At 42.4% G+C, this 17560-nt stretch overlaps 1 protein-coding gene across 2 annotated transcripts in view; it reads left to right on the top strand.

Annotated features, from left to right (window-relative positions):
* The window catches only part of carm1 (coactivator-associated arginine methyltransferase 1), a 54190-nt gene that overhangs the window by 28565 nt on the left and 8065 nt on the right, over positions 1–17560 (top strand). Inside the window, exons 7-15 of one of the 2 annotated variants that reach the window (XM_067973104.1) lie at positions 1225–1315; positions 1835–1916; positions 2484–2569; positions 4340–4429; positions 5021–5158; positions 5519–5608; positions 8999–9111; positions 10254–10331; positions 17371–17439. In XM_067973104.1, coding sequence (XP_067829205.1) covers positions 1225–1315; positions 1835–1916; positions 2484–2569; positions 4340–4429; positions 5021–5158; positions 5519–5608; positions 8999–9111; positions 10254–10331; positions 17371–17439 — 837 coding nt within the window. The remainder of the gene's footprint in view (positions 1–1224; positions 1316–1834; positions 1917–2483; positions 2570–4339; positions 4430–5020; positions 5159–5518; positions 5609–8998; positions 9112–10253; positions 10332–17370; positions 17440–17560) is intronic. The other variant, XM_067973105.1, reaches the window with a different exon arrangement.

Below are 17560 nucleotides of genomic sequence, written 5' to 3'. Positions count from 1 at the left end.
ATGTAGTGTGTATTATGCAAACACTGGTGAATATTTTTAAATTCTGATGCAACTTTTGAATTTGGACCAGTAGCTTTAATGAGACTTGGGTTTGGAGCTGGATTCTTAGCCTTGACTGATGTTCAGGCTTGATGGTAAGGTGTGCTGGTTCTTGGCTAATTGACCTGATCAAGCTCTGTTTGACGTTCAATGGTATTTAATCCTCTTTTCCCCTCCTAGTTGGTTGCTTCTTAAAATGCATTGGTTTGAATTTTTTTTGAAGTTGATAACTTGTTCCAAGATAAGGAAGTTCTACCCATTCTTCAGTCCACTTGGGCATGAGCTTCTACTGTCAAGACAATGGTTGGAGATCTGGCTACAGGCTACCTGCCAGTGTGCCATTTCGCCATTCAGTAGGAGGTGTGAGTTACTGAGGCTGGACTCCCAATCTCTCTACCACTGTCCCCAAAATGCCAGAACGTGCCACAACCTCTACTTGGCATTCCTCCCTTGGCATGGCTCCGATTGGCATTTGAACATAGCTAGGCATGGAATCAGTTTCAACCTGCTCCTGGTCACTGAGTGTTCCTGCTTGGGTATTCAGCTGTCCAATTTGACTAGTTTTAAATCTTTCAAAACTTGAGAAGTGTCTGCCCCTGGTTGTGCATACCCTGTAGCCTCTAGCCTTACCTTGGGCCCCTCTGAGTGTGGCATTGGGCTAGTGATAATTCCCCTGTTTTTTTTTAATGGCTTTAGCGCAGTGTGCCACCAAAGTTTTCCACAAGCTGCCCAAACCTATTTTACCAAGACAAACTGGAGATTGTTTTATAGCAGCATTGAGTTTAGTCCAACTTCTGATGCACTACTGTACTCTACTCTTTCTTTCTGGCTTCATCATTCTGTCCAGATTAATTGCAGTTTGACTTTTGTCCTAACTCCCCTTCCTGTCACTTGTTAAGGTCTGGTTGAGTGGATGGGCAGGTGACCAGCTCCCACATGGTTGCTGCCTTTGCTAGAACTGGTTAACTAGCCCAATTTTACCTTGGTAATAGGGCATGTGGCCTTTGTTCTACAGCCCATGTTGTATTACCAGAGGCACAAATACACACGTTGCTAATGCATTGTACTGGCCTAAAATAGCTAGACCTACTTGGGTTTGTTTTTTGCCATGGTGCTGTAGGACTAGAGAAAGAGTTGAGGATGAATTTGGTGGCAATGATTAATGAATACTTGTGTTCTTTCCAGGTAACCTGTTTCCAACCTTGGGTGACGTTCACCTTGCACCCTTCACAGATGAGCAGCTTTACATGGAGCAGTTTACAAAAGCAAACTTCTGGTGAGATTGCTGTTCTCGTGTGGGGGGAAGGGGTAGTAATGAGACATTGTATAGTCCGTTTCCCTCAAGTAATTTTTCTTTCTAGTTGCTTTTGACTGAAAGCTGTGCACAAGATGCACATTTTATTTTGGAATAAAATGTTAAAATAAGTAGCCTGTGAAATATTTAAAGTATTTTATACCCGAAGCTGTTTCTGTAGACAGTGAAATATCTGTTTTCATCCTGCTGTATAATTTAAGAGCTCCTTTTCCAGCATTAATAGCTGTGCATTTTACCCTTCCTGTTACTCGTCCGCTGAGTCTATCAGGGTACCCTTAAATGTCCCATTGTATTAAGAATTTAGTTGAACCTCGATGGCATCCCACACTGGAGATATCGTGTTTTTTTTTTAAATGCTTCCTTTTAACTTCTCTACACTATTCTGCAACAGTGACTGTCTCCTAGGCTTCAGCCTGCACCATGTTGCAACTCGTTAGAACGATGAAACCTGTATAAACGAACACCTATGTTTGATGCCAGGTATCAACCATCCTTCCACGGTGTGGATTTATCAGCTCTGCGAGGCGCTGCAGTAGACGAATATTTCAAACAGCCTATTGTGGTGAGTGTGTTGGAAAATAGCATCATTATTTGGTGCCAACTTAAAATATTTTTAAGCCCGTCTAACCAGGTCACCAGGTTTGATTTACAAGTCTTCAGTTAGCTGACTTCCGATGGGCAAAAAGCTGGGATACTACATCTGGCCTTGATGTCTTGGGCTTGTGGGGCAGAGGGGAGACTATCCAGTGACCAGAGCTCTAAAATATGTATGTGAATGTTTGGTGAGGACTTGGCTGCGCTACTATCCAAAGTCAAATACCATGCCAACATTGTGCTGTCCAGGCTCCCCCATGATGAATAGCCATCTGGCTTATCCCAGACTGCGTTGGCACGTCCAGAATGGCATGAGAGAAGTTGGGGTGTGGGGGACATTTATAAAATTTTTAAAAAATCTATGCCATGGGAAGGTTCCAGGCAATCTAAGCCTGTAACCCAACTATACTATGGAGTAATTAAACGCATACGGGCCCTAGATTGGTTTATGATGTCTCTTGTGGCCCCAGGCTGTGTGTTAGTGTGAGCTTGTATCTTTACAAGTAATACTGACTTCTTCTCTGGTGTTTTTAAGGACACATTTGATATCCGGATTCTAATGGCCAAGTCGGTGAAGTACACAGTGAACTTTCTAGAAGCCGAAGAGAATGATTTGCACCGGTAAGATGTCGAACTCAGAGTGAACAGTGCTGATGGAATACAAGTCCCAGAGAATCGTCACACAACTCCTGTGTCTGGGGCTGGAGTCACAATGAACCGGGCTGACGGAGCACCAGTCACACAGAATCGCCACACAACTCCTGTATTTATTGGGGCTGGAATCAATTGGCTGAGATCAGGATTTGCTTGCAGGACCGCTAAATTTCCTGATTATTGCAACAGCCAATCCGTTAATGTTATTACAAGGGCGGAAGTACTGTAATTTCACGAAAATAACCCAGAAGGTATATCTTAAAACAAAATGATAGATGCAGTGAGGGTTATGTGGGCGACTTTTGTTTGCAGAAGGCCTGACCAGTTCGATTACCCTGCAGTCACTGGTAAGTTGATGTGAGAATGGAGATGGCTGAATCTTGTATCTGTGTGTAAACAGGCAATTGTGACAAATGTACACGTTATTAGGCGTTTTTAACCAGTGAGTTTGTATAGCACACCTTGGGTGAGTGACATTGAGCCAAGGAGTGCACGCAGTGTACTGTGGCTTTTTTCTGTCCTCATTTACAAAAATGAAAAATGTGGAAGGGTGAGATTTTCGTGAAATTACAGTAGGTCTGCTCTGATCTACTTCTGCCTAGATCCACACCGCATCCAATGCCTGGTTAATGTGGCACATGGTGATGCTGGCCACGCTTACCTCCAGTATCGACCAGGTGTTCTGCAGTCCCAACTCTCTCGACTCCATTTTAAGTGTTTTCACTGTGATCTCCTTCTTCACCAGAAAGAGTCATGGAAATGATGGCTCTTTCACAGTGTCAAATGGAGAATGATGGATATCTGGGAGTGACAAGGCAGTAATCAAAGGGGATATAAATTACTTCATAAACTGTGAGCAAAGCATCTGAACCCGAGATATGCCATGTAATGGCTCCAGGGTGTACTTTTTGTGTTTTTAATTTGTGCAACATATTTGAGATGGCTTTTAAGAAATGTTTTTTGTCACTGGCAACTTTGTGGGCACAGCCAGTCTGCTACACACTAGTTATCACTGCAGTAACAGCTGCGTTGTAATTACTGCAAGATGAAGAAATATTGGGGTTGATTACTGCCCATATTACTAACTGTTGTATGTTATGGAAGTACAGCCAGTTATGGTCTGTTGCACAAGTGAAACAATGCCCCAGACCTTGCTATTGTTGCTGAGGTACCTTGTCTTGTGCTACTGATTATTTACCGTTCCACTTTTATACAGTGTGTGCGGATCTTGCAGACAGCTGCACTCCTAGAATAAATGCTTCTGAAAACCATTTATAGATTCCACAGCAATTTTTTTTAATTACCTTAAATGCCACAGCTTAATTACAATAAGGTGATAATGTCTAATCATTGCCATTTTAGGCAATTGCATGGCATTGCCTGCAGTCTCCCCTGCAGCAGTTCCATTGCCAAGAGCAGCTAGGCCTAAATTAACGGTGAAGGAGGAGGTGTGGAATGCTTATTTCAGATAACTTTTGGACCTTGGAATTTCTCTGCCACTTCAAGGCTAGAATTAAAATGATCTCTAGAGCTACTTTTGTAGAAACTAGACCCAGACTCTGTTTTCTAACTTTTCTCCTGTTTTATAACAGCTCTGAGGTACTTTGTGTGTGTGTGATGCAGGAAACAGAGTGTCCTTGTACATGCTGCCTGAAACGTGAGCTACAATAAAAACAAATTGGAGTCAACTCGTCTCTTTTTTTCCCAAGTGTTTTCATCTCTTATTTCTTGTTACAGGATAGAAATTCCATTCAAGTTCCATATGTTGCATTCAGGGTTAGTCCATGGTTTGGCATTCTGGTTTGATGTGGCCTTCATTGGTTCTCAGTGAGTATTTTTTTTAAGTTCTAAGTTGTATAAGTTGCTGTTAATTTAGTTGTTGCGAGGAGTGGATTGAAGTTTATGGGGGCTGAAAGTATGTATGTTGCCAGGACCATAGACGTGTTTTTTGTGGAAAGCAATGAGCCAAATTTGAGTAATAGGAACAGGAGTAGGCCACTCAGCCCTTCGAGCCTGTTCACCATTCAATTAGATCATGGCTGATCTGTATCTTCACTCCCATCTACCTGCCATGGATCTGTAACCCTTAATTTCCTAGCCTAACAAAAATCAATCTCAAGGTGAAAGTGCAGCTCAGTATTAGAGGCCCAACTATCATTGGAGGTCAGATGAATTTTTGTGAGACTTTACCATGGGTCAGGAAATTGTGGGATAGAAGGCAGATTGGGCATGATGTAGACTTTTCTTAATCCATGCTGTATGTTTGCCTCACAGCCTGCATTGATATTGTTTAAAGGAAACCAGTTAGTGAATCTAAGTTCGATGTAGGTTCTTCTGATCATGAACTAAGGTTTTGTTTCCACGTTAACTTTGCATTTGTTCTGTTAGCATGTGCTGACTTTGTTCTATCTCTTTCAGAATGACCGTGTGGCTCTCGACTGCTCCAACAGAACCGTTGACTCATTGGTACCAGGTTCGCTGTTTGCTTCAGTCACCACTTTTCACCAAGGCTGGTGACACACTCTCTGGGACTGCTGTGCTAAATGCCAACAAAAGGTAAATTATGCACGTGTGAATTTTTTTTTTAAATCTGGAAATGTTGACACTTCATTGTGATGGGTCCTTATTTTAAAAGTTCTGTAATTTGAGACATGGGGGGGATTATATTAAATAAGGCAAGCAACCTCTATTTTTAAAACTTGCACATGTTTGGCTATAATTTTTATTGACCTGTAAGATCCGAGGTTTGTAACAGAGATGGGAATAGAATAAAGTTAGATGACTGAAACCTCCGTAGACTCTTGACACTGCACAGGATGTGAAACCACTGCTGTCCATGAACCTCATCACTAAATTGCTATCTGTTCTTTTAGTCCCTGAGCCTAATGGATCTTGTACTTTACTCTTTTTCTGTAGGCAAAGTTATGACATTAGTATTCTAGCCCAGGTAGATCAGACGGGTTCGAAATCTAGTAACGTACTCGACCTGAAGAACCCCTTTTTCAGGTAAGTGTTGCTGTCCGATGGTTCTTTCATCATCGTACAAACTGAAGAAGTAGTCACTCTTATTCTTATATTTTTCTCTCGTCTCCTTTTTCTGTTCCCGCCCCCAACAAAAAAAAAGCAAGCATGCCTCCACATTGTCATTCCCATGCTGCCCAAATGTGTTTTCTGATCATTCAGCTGGACAACATCCAGGCTTGGGCTGATAAGTGGCAAGTAACATTTGTGCCAGATAAGTGCCAGGCAATGACCATCTCCAACGAGAGAGAGTCTAACCACCTCCCCTTGACATTCATTGGCATTGCCATCGCCGAATCCCCCACAATCAACATTCTGGGGGTCACCATTGACCAGAAACTTAACTGGACCAGCCACATAAATACTGTGGCTACAAGAGCAGGTCAGAGGCTGAGTATTCTGCGGCGAGTGACTCATCTCCTGATGCCCCAAAGCCTTTCCACCATCTCCACTTGCCTGGATGAGTGCAGCTCCAACTCAAGAAGCTCGACACCATCCAAGACAAAGCAGCCCGCTTGATTGGCACCCCCTCCACCATCCTAAACATTCACTCCCTTCACCACCGGCGCACCGTGGCTGCAGTGTGTACCATCCACAGGATGCACTGCAGAAACTCTCCAAGGCTTCTTCGACAGCACCTCCCAAACCCGTGACCTCTACCACCTAGAAGGACAAGGGCAGCAGGCACGGGAACAATAACACCAGCACGTTCCTTCATCGTCGCTGGGTCAAAAACCTGGAACTCCCTTGACATCACTGTGGGAGAACCTTCACCACACGGACTGCAGCGGTTCAAGAAAGCGGCTCACCACCACCTACTCAAGGGCGATTAGGGATGGGCAATAAATGCTGGCCTCGCCAGCAACGCCCACGACCCATGAACGAATTTTTTTTTTTAAAAAGTACCGTTGGCTGCATCTGTGAGGATATCCACTACTGAGAAAGATAATGCGAATCTCGGGGTGAGTCGGGGGAGGAGAGAAATCAAACCACCCTCTACTCCTGCGTGGAAGTAAACGGTTTCTGAAAGGGGGATATGAAACCACCAAATATTTTGTTTAACGCACATTCCTCAAGAACAGAGTTGAATTATAATCGTTGCCTAATAATAGACATAGATAAATTATCGCAGCAATTTAAAATCCTTTGAATATCATTAAATGTTTAGTATATGATTCCACAAAGCTGGCCGCCCCTGGCTGTTGAAATCTCATGACCCAGTGGTTAATGAGGGAAGCTTTGATTACAAAATAAAATAGAAAAATGCAAAATAATGGGCTCAACGAGCAAGCTAAGAAAAAGAAACCAACAGCCAGTGAAATACAAGCAAGCTGAAAACCCCAAAAGCTAATAAAATACTGCTGTACAAAAGCAAAATACAGCAGATGCTGGAAATCTGAAATTAAAACAGAAAATGCTAGAAATACTTAGCAAGTCAGGCAGCATCTGTGGAGAGAGGAAGAGTCAACGTTTCAGGTCGATGACCTTTCATCAGAACTGGAATATGTTAGAGATGAGCAGCTTTTAAGCAAGTAAAAGGGGCAGGAAAAGAACAAAAGGGGGAGGTCTGAGATAGGGTAGAGGGCAGAAGTGATTAAATGTAAAAAGTGATGATGATGCATGGCAAAAGAAGGTGATAAATGAGACAACTATAGGAACAAAAGATGTTGGTGTAAATGGTTACAGCAGAATGGCAGAAGAGGAGGGAAGCATGGAAAATCTGGCAAAGAGACAGTTCCCATGGCCCGGGTATGTGGCGGAAGAAAAGCAGATAGACCCCAGGGGGTGCAATAGGGGATCACCAGTCCACACCACCTCCACTCCCAGTGGCTCTGGTCCAGCCATTCTCCATTACCAACACCAGCGGTCCGATAGAAAATGGGAGCAGTGGTTTACGTCTAAAGTTAAACTCAATGTTTTGACTATGAACATTGAGCTCCTCTTCTGAGCTACAAATCCTTTAGGGTCTCAATTACACCACAGCAGCTAATTTTGGTTTTGCACTTTGCATTCATTTTAACATCCCCTTTTCTGTCTTTATGCTATTTTACTTATCTTAAATATTGAATGGTAATAGCACTGGGGCAGAAGAACTGGACTGCAGCAGAACTGCATTGGGTGCAACAATTTTGTCATTTCAATTCTGCATGGTAAATAGATGCATTATGTCATGCCCCCTCTCCTGCCTCTCAAACAGAAATCAGCAAGTCTGAATAGTTTATAATTCCATGTGGCTGACTATTTTTAAAGGGGATACCGATACTGTCACTCAAAGTATAGTTGGCTATATGCAGAGCCACCAGCACATGTCCGAAAACTATCCTTGTATGTTTTAACAGAGTCAGCTGCTATAGATATGAATGGTGGAGGAGCAAAGAAAAGTTGGGGGTGGGGGGGGTCATAAGTGACAAAGTAGTTGGTGTGGTGGAAGGGGAAGGAGAGTCCAGGAAAGAACTTGTTCAAAATATTCCCCCATTTTTTTTAATAAAAGAAATGGTAGTTCACCTTAAATTTATTTTACTTTTTTTAACCTCCCATTATCTTGCTGACGTAGAGATGCTCTTTCAACTTGTTGGAGAGTCCAAAACTGGGGTTATAAATGTAAGATAGTCACTAATAAATCCAATAAGGAATTCAGGAGAAACTTTTTTTTACCCAGAGAGTGGTTAAAATGTGGAACTTGCTACCACATGGAGTAGTTGAGGCGAATAGCATTGATTCATTTAAGGGAAAGCTAGATAAACACATGAGGGAGAAAGGAATAGAAAGGTATGCTGATAGGGTTAAATGAAGAGGGGTGGAGGAGGCTCTTGTGGAACAAACACCGGCATAGACCAGCTGGGCTGAATGGCCTGTTTCTGTGCTGTTAATTCTATGACGCAGTTTGCCCAGTACGACCACCTCCTCCTTGCTAAGCATTTAGTGACGTCAATTACAGGGACTGTTCCCATGTGTCCTGGAGTAGTTTCATCACAAGCAGCGGGGAGGGCTTTGACCATATTGCATTTGGAGCTGCCTGGTCCTCTTGGGAAAAAATAGGCTAGGAAGCAGTCAAAGAAATTTTAAAGTGAGACTTTTTTTTGTAAAAAGGGGCATACTTTAAATAAAAGGTACTCCACCCCCTGCCCCTCACTGCTTGTGATGAAACTGCTCCAGGACATATGGGAACAGTCCCTGTAATTGACATCACTGGAGGAGGAGGTGGTCGTACTGGGTAAACTGTGTCATAGAATTAACAGCACAGAAACAGGCCATTCAGCCCAGCTGGTCTGTCCCCTAACTTTTCTTCCCCTTTAATAGCATATATTTGTGTATTTTATGTGTCTTTTCAAGAATAGATAACCTGTAAGGATTAATTTTGTTTCCTGCCCCCAGGTACACAGGAACAACTCCCTCACCACCCCCAGGTTCACATTATACATCTCCGTCGGAGACCATGTGGAACACATCTGCCTCGTACAACCTTAGCTCAGGATTGTCAGTGTCCGGTACAGTACACTCCTCCTCCTCACTCTCCGCCCCGAAAAATATCAGTAACTTTAATTCAGATCCCCGAATTTAGTTGTGTATTGCATAACTCATGAGGTGTTCCTATATTCACCAAGGGCCAATCTTCAAATTTGGACATATTAAAAGTGGTAACTAACAGACTGCATTTGGTCTATATCCTGGAACACTACCTGGCTGCAAATGTTAAAAATTCAGCTATTATTCAGTTGTCTTGAGTATTCACTGATCCAGCTTATCCAGTTGGCTGTTTCAAAACTCTGGGTTGCCTTCTGCATCTCGTTTTTGTTTTCATCATCTTTGTTCATCCCTTTCTTTTTCTCTGTGATACGTGGAGGATGCTACAATGGATTAGGTGTCCAAGGAAGTGGGACCTTGTTCCATTCAGTGCTACTGTTCACCCTCTGATCCTGTGGGCTTTGATTCTGTAGATGAGCCCTCTGGTCATTGTCCAAGAGGTCACCATCCTGATGTATAGGCAGTGTTTCTTCTCCAATAGCCAATTTATGCCACCATGTTGTGGTTTATAGATGTTTGTTTTGGGCTGACTGTGGGATTGTTTTATTTCCCACAAAGTTACTGCTTTCTCTCGCTCCAGAGGTCACACCAATTTGTTGCCAAGCACACGTTCTTCTCGATCCAATGGCAGTAATCATTTTTTTTTAATTTTCTTCATCTCCCTGCAATTAAATTTCTCCCTTTTTTTCTTAATGCTCAACATTGTCAATTGGTGAGATTACACCAGGAATCTTCTATTAAAGGCTTGTTGCTTCTGCGGTTCTTCCCGTTGGTAAACTGGGTTTATCCCAGTTATATATGGAGGATGCTTTCCATTAGAGGGAAGAATCCCTGCTGGGTAGGTGATGGTTGTTTTTTTTTTAAACGCACAAATTTTTAACATCCTAAATCCAGCGTTCTGAACCAAGAATTTTCAAAGTAATGGCACATCCTCTTCATGGAATTGTTAACAGTGTACAGTAAGATGCTGCTGGTTCTGTGTGCTGAAATGTAGATGGAATGAGTTTGTTGAGGGATCTAATGATTTTTTTTATAATCCATGCCAAATTGCCATTGCTGACGGGCAACAATGGAATGAATGATGCTCTGCTTTTTACTTTTTAAGGAGTTCCGACGGCATATGACCTTAGCAATATAATTGCCAGTGGACCTGCAGTCAGCCACAACAATCTGATTCCATTAGGTAGGTACAGAATAATCTCCTGTTTTTCAGTTTTGTAAGTCGTAGTATTTTCACAGTTGGGTGGGAACGTTAATAGTCAAGCCTAGAATTGATCAAACTCCAAACCAAATTAATTTCAACGTAACCCTCCTCCGCCGTCTTGGCTTTTCTGCCAAAGGGGCTTCAAGCCTTTAAGTAGCACTCACCTGTGTTATGATTCAAGAGCATGTGTTCACCCAGGACTGCAGGTGGCAACATTTCTCGTTTCTCCTACAAATTAATGCAGCAAACTTGGTCCTCAAGAGCTTCGTCTCTGGGTGGAAGCTCAGTTCACAAGTGCTAAGTTTCGACTTGGTACACTTTGTGTTTGTGTTTCTGTCGATCACAGTCCTATGCGGCGCTGACCCAAATTCTAAATTAGCTTGCACCAGAAGGGGAGCCACTGTGCCAGTCATCACAGTAGGTTTCCATTTTCTCAACCTTTAACATCTGGGTTTGGGAGGTTATACTTTGGTTTGGGGTTTGTCTGTCTCTATCCCAGTTGTGTGATCACCTGGCAGCAGGTTTATAACTATTCAGTTATCTGATTTGGATAGCTTTAGATTTGAATAGGTTAAAATAAACTCTAGATTTGTGATTGCAAAACACTAGTGCAAGTGGAAGCAAAATCCAAAGTATATTTAGAACCCATCTTGAATTGTATCCTATTGAAGGATTACTCTGTGACTTGTACTGTAAGCCTGAAATATATGGCATCAGAAATAATTCTGCCATATTCCCATGGCCAGATTGCTCATGGATCTCATCCAGCACAAGAATCCCATATTCCCCTGGCTAATGAATGCTGACCTGAGACCCTGTATGGAAACATTGAAGCAGCCAGATGCTTCCCCACAGGATTGGGGGTGGTGGGAGACAAAGGAGGGGTCATTCCTGAACTGTTGTGTACTTTCTGGAGGCATGGGACCAGATTGCCTGCCTCCTGGCCTTGAATGAGACACAGAACTGGGCATGGGGCCAGAAGTAACTTGTAAGGGTAATATTCTATCTTAAAATGAAAATAAACCACCTAGGTACAACTCCATTTCACATTCGAAGAGGACAGGCAAAAGATCCATGTCCAGTGTTGTGCTGACGTAGTCCAGCCTGGTTCTCCGTCCAATTGTCCCTTCCTCACTACAGGAAAATGCCTGATGAGTATCCTGTGCCTCTTCATGACAGCCAGCTCACATGGTGAGAGTCCCAAATGTAGATAATCTGTGATGGTATGTAAACATAAGAAGCTGCTAGGTGTTTCCAGAAGTGTCTATTTAACACAGTTGAAGCCTGTTGGCTTATTGGTACACGCTAGAACACAGGATGAAGGGAGACGTGGAAGAATCCTGGACTGCTTGTAGTTTGAGGACATAGGATTACGTCAGAGGTTAGCGGTCGAAGTTGTAACTAATTGCAGAATATTTTAAGAGGGAAGCTGTCCTTTTGATCTTTAACTTGTGCTTCCTGCAGTGCACCATGTAAAGGTTAAATAGTGGCCTGTTCTGTTGAGTTTTTTTAAATTAGCCCACCCTGCTACACCAGTGACAGTCTTCGATTCGGTGATATGTTAAACATGGTGAACAATCATATTTGTTACTTTCTAATATTAGTGGGAGGGACAGGGTTGAGTGGGTTTGTGCACCCATATGATATCTAATGTCGGACAGAGGAGTCCCAGTCGTTAAAGGTACTGCATAAAATGGTGGGTATGATCTAAAGCTTCACTACTTTTGCTGATCTGAGCAACTTTTATTTTAGGTGTTCTTAGCTAAAGTGATAAATGGGGCATAAGAGACGATCTAAAGTTTATTTCAGTTTAGCACAACTTTTGATCTCTCACATTTTGCAGTATTTCTTTAGCCCTAGTGTCTTTCCAATCCCTCATTAATGTATTTAGCTTGGACCCAGAGGGAAATGAGCAAAGCTAACCCTCTATGAAATACAAGCTAAATAACTTGGTGTGTGATCTGATCAAAGATGAAAAATGGGCAGGTGGCACATTGGGTTTGTGTATTATCCTCTAACCCCTGGGCTTGAGTTCAAATTTAGTCAGACCCATTTGTGCCACTGTTTTTGTTAAAAGAAAAGACAGGGCAGTGTCCCTACAGCTCTGTGACTGAAACGCTTGGAAAATAAGTGCATTACTGGAGTATAGATTAGAAGTGTGCCATTTTAGCGGGTATATTGCAGCCACTGGTGTGGAATGGGCATTCGGCAGTTATAACACTTTTATATAGAATTTACAGCACAGAAACAGGCCATTCAGCCCAACTATGCCTGTGTTTATGCTCCACGTGAGCCTCCTCCCACTCTATTTATTTCATTTCACCCTATCAACATATCCTTCTATTCCTTTCTCCCTCGTGTCTTCCCCTTAATTGCATCTATGCTATTTGCCTCAACCGCTCCATATGGTAGTGAGTTCCACATTCTCACCACTGAGTAAAGAAGTTTCTCCTGAATTCCTTATTGGATTTATCAGTAACTGTTATATTTATGGCCACTAGTTTTGGACTGGACCCCTCCCCACCACCCCCCCCCCCTCCCCCACTTGTGGAAATGTCTTCTCTACATCTACCCTGTTGAACCCCTTCATAATTTTAAAGACCTCCATCAGTTCACCTCGGTCTTCTCTCTTCTAGAGAAAAGAGCCCCAGCCTCTTCAGTCGTTCCTGATAGTTGTACCATCTCAGTTCTGCTATCAACCTTGTAAATCTACCATGTAAATTTAGATTAGAGATTTTTGTAAATCTTTCCTCTGCCATATTGTTTAGCTGGTCACTACTTAGTCTAGTTTCGCGCACTCTGGCCTTTATTAATCCAGCAGTCAGTTGTTGCTGATGCACCTTTTTATGTTTTTATTGTGTGCTGCCTATGTTTGTGTAGCTGATGGCCTAATTTGCCATGTGTAGGCTGTTGCTTTCTTTTTTCCATTCACTTATCCTGTAGTCTTGGGAGTTTGGTTCTCTGCCATGATCTAGATTGATTCTGTGCCATGATCCATGTTCACTAGATTGATTGCTGGGATGAGAGGGTTGGCCTATGAGGAGAGATTGCGTACAATGGGCCTGTACACTAGAGTTTAGAAGAATGAGAGGTGATCTAATTGAAACATACAAGATTCTGAGGGGGCTTGACAGGGTAGATGCTGAGAGGCTGTTTCCCCTGGCTGGAGAGTCTAGAACTAGGGGGGCATAGTCTCAGCATAAGGGGTCAGCCATTTAGGGCTGAGATGAGGAGAAATTTCTTCACTCAGAGGATTGTGAATCTTTGGAATTCTCTATCCCAAAGATCTGTGGATGCTCAGTCGTTGAGTATACTCAAGACTGAGATCGATAGATTTTTGGACTCCTAAGGGAATCAAGGGATATGGGGATCAGATGGGAAAGTGGAGTTCAGGTCAAAGATCAGCCAAGATCTTATTGAATGACAGAGCAGCATCGAGGGGCAATATGGCCTATTCCTGCTCCTATTTCTTGTGTTCTGATCTCCTCCACCATGCTCCTTATCAGTGAAATCTACACGTCTTCAAAATGAGAGTTGAACAGTATTGGCCTCTTCTTCTGCCCCAGCACTGATGAGATGGAGCCTTTCCATTGAATCTTGTAACTCTAAGAATCTAGAACTGGTGAACGCAGACATCTGTAGCAGCCCGAGTTTGAGTGATGCACAGCACTTTTGTATAACCCTAATACTTATCGGATAAGCTTTGTAAAAAGCTCCCAGAAGTCGTGATTAATTTTTTCAAGCCTCGTTTTGGGAGGGCAAAGGGAAAGAGGGGATGGAGACTCTGACATCTTACAAGGAGATCCTGGAGACTTCTGTTTCTGGGTGCCCAAACCACACTAAGCTCCCTTCCTTAATGTACAAAATATATTGTCAAAGTATATTCACTTTGAAACTTTCTCAGCATGTAAAATCCTTTATGTATATATGCATGTGCTCTTTCAGTCGATGGGTTGCAATACCCACAGTTCCAGATCATAGAGTAAGGTTTTTTTTAAAATTATTTCTTTAAAGTAGCTTTCATGATCCCATCCAGTTCTCTGCCAGTTCATTATTCTTCAAGTAAAATTGTACTATGGGAAAGGACAAGTGTGTCCATCATCTTTGGAGGGGGATGGTGAGGTTTTCCCTTTTAAAAGGGAAAAACATTGAGGATTTTTTAATGGTACCTTCATTGGAACTTCTGACTAACACCAATTTGCCTCAGTTTGTGAGTTATGTGGAACAAGTTTCTTCAACACTGAACCAGCTGTTTATAACTAATATATAAACCAGAATATGTATCACATATAACTTTTGAGCAGTTCCTCTATTGTCTTCCCTGGCACTGGTTTGTTTTAGCATTGGTCCAGGAAGAGCTAGCTACTACCAGTTAAATATTCCACAGCAGCTGAAGTAAATCAAAATCTCCTTTTTAAAATTTGTGGTGCTTAAAGGATCTGCTCAACATGCCAGATAAAACAAGAAAGGCTTGGTGATGGAATCGAAAGTTTAATCCAGAGCACCACTTCAGGTTAAACCAACATTTTAAGACAAGGAGGCATGGAAACAGAGGTAAAAGGCGTCAGGAAGCACTTCAGAGTAATGAGTACCTGGAATGGTCGTGGTAGGAAAGTGAAGGCAAAAGTTGTTGAAGATGCAGTTAGATGTTGTGATGGAGAGATCTTGGCTTTCTTTAAAAGGTTAGATGGACTGAATGGCCTCCCTTATCTTGAACCAGCGTTCTGATGTCAGTAATAGATTGACATGCCATGTGTTTACATGGGTAATTTGAAACTGTAAACGCATGACGACTGTTTGTTTTGATTGGCGGGATGGGGGGTGGGATTTACCCCAAATCTGATGCTGGTTTTAGCAAAAACGAGTGGTCAGTTTATGGTGCTCTTTATTGAATCTTTTTTTCTGGCATTTGTCAGTTTGGGTGTTGCTGATAGTTGTATTTTTTTCAACCTGACTGATAGGAAAGTAATTGGAAGTCATTGTTTCAACACCTGCTCTCCCATCAAGTTCTGGTGAAAGTGTCAGACTGCATGATTTAGTCGGAGGAGAGGATAAACTAAAATAACTTTGTGAAAATGCTTCTTTTTTACCTACGACATTTGCTATATAACTAGTACAGAATTCTACAACTACACTACACAGTAACTTTGCCCAATAAACCGCAACCCATCTCCCCTCTATCCCCCCTCCCCCCTGTTAATTCCTGATTTTATTTTCCTCTATTACCCCCCCCCCCCCAACACACACAATCCCATTCTCATGTTTTTAAAATTTAGAACAATAAAGTCCAATAGGGTCAACGGTCTGTCCTCCCAACCACAAAATAAATAACTCTAATTTTGGGGTGTAAGCCTCTATTGATCCTGAATCAAAATATGTACCTTTTTTATTTTGTATTGAACTTGGATAGACTCTAACCTATTCTGCACAAAGTGAGAATGCTTGGTTTTAGGGTTGGTCTAACTCCACTTTCCTATAGTGTCATTGTAACCTCCATTTGCATATAGGGTTGGTGTAATCCCAGTTATTTTAAAAAGACTCCACTAAAATGCTAAGAACAGCATTTCTGTTAGTTCTTCACCCCAGGGCAACCATAGTATTGGATAGTGACTGGGATTTGTTCTACACTATTACCCATGTGTATGTCAGTGATATCACTATTTCCAGTCTTCACTGAAAGAATAAATCACCACTGTGTTGTCTACATTCAAAAATTCTATTTTCAGAACAATATAATGCAGTATGTGTTGTAACTCATATGGTGATATGTTTTTCATGTTTCTTTCATGCTGTGATGGCAAGCTGCTAACTTAGAGGTGACTGATTTTTTTTTTTGTTAAAAAAAACAGCAGGTGTAGTTTGAAGTCCCCCATGACCTGCCTGTTTCTATAATCTTGTCTGGCAAAGTTGGATTGCATTTGATCAGTTTGGTCTTGGCCACGAGCAGGACGACCACGACGGCAGAGCATTTCATCTAGTAAATGCTGTGGGGGGAGAAGAGTTGTGATACCATATTGTCTAATTCGTACCTATTGGCAGTCACGTGCAGAGAAGTCTGTAGACTTGATGTCTGCTTAAACAGGGTTATGTTGAGGCAAAATGTGTGGTTCCATTGACCCTGTAAAAGGGGATGAAGGAAAATGTAATTGGCATCCTTGATTGATTGTGTATGGGCAAATACCAAGTTCCGTCTAGTCTCTGCTGAGTTAACTGATTTCAGTTGAAGTCACAATACTACAGGGGGTTAGAGACACATCAGCACAGTTTCTCTTTCCCAAGTGCTGTCCAGTGACCTGTGTGTGTGGACTTTGGGACTGGGCTCAGTTGTGATTCTGCCCACCCTTCCCCATCAGAAAGCGTGCAGACACTTACTGTCTGGGCTTACCTGAAGAAAGACCACCTGGATCAGTTTCTGGCAGGAACCGGATCCATGTTGAATCGTATCCCGGAAGGAATCAGCACCTTTAGCAAGAGGAGAGGCGGACTTTTCACAAGTTAATCTGGAAGTGAGAACAAGTGATTTTCCACACTTCTCTAATAGTGTGCAGCATTGCAAATATTCATGACCCTCTTTTGCACAGCCATGAGCAGGAAGATGTGTGATTCTTGAAAGCTGTAATAAAATCTTGTTTTGAGTGATTTTAATGGACTGGGATATTGTAGTACAGATCTGCCTTCCACTGTAGAAAGCCCACTACCCTGAAATTATGATTTAATTCCAGTATCACTGAAGTACCTTCCACTTACTGCCTGTCAAATTCAAGGGCATTTCATTCCTTCTCGATACATAGAAACCCTGGTCTAAACATAACTTTTATTGATGATCTAGACATGTTGTCAACATTCTGTTGTACTAGTCTGACTGCTGTGGGCATTATGGTGAACACAGCACTGGCACCAAACATTGTTGACCTTTAGTGATGCATTATTGAGGAATGAGCTTTATGCTTTGTATGGTGCTTTTCCCTCCCTTTGTTGTATTTTACTGGAAGGTTTCTCTCTCCTCCTCTCTTCACAGCCAACACTGGGATAGTGAATCACACTCACTCAAGACTGGGATCCATTATGAGCACAGGATTTATACAGGGTAAAGACGTGGCCCTGAACCCCTCTGAGGCTTGACCGGTCCAATGAAACTTGCCAATGGAAACGCAGCTGCTTGGCTCCAGGCACCCCTAGCAACCTGTAGCCAATCCAGTTCCTTCTGG

Source organism: Heptranchias perlo, chromosome 37 (assembly GCF_035084215.1).
Source record: "Heptranchias perlo isolate sHepPer1 chromosome 37, sHepPer1.hap1, whole genome shotgun sequence".
Taxonomy (NCBI): domain Eukaryota; kingdom Metazoa; phylum Chordata; class Chondrichthyes; order Hexanchiformes; family Hexanchidae; genus Heptranchias; species Heptranchias perlo.
Note: the sequence above shows the minus strand (reverse complement) of the source record. Positions and strands in the feature narration are given on the sequence as shown.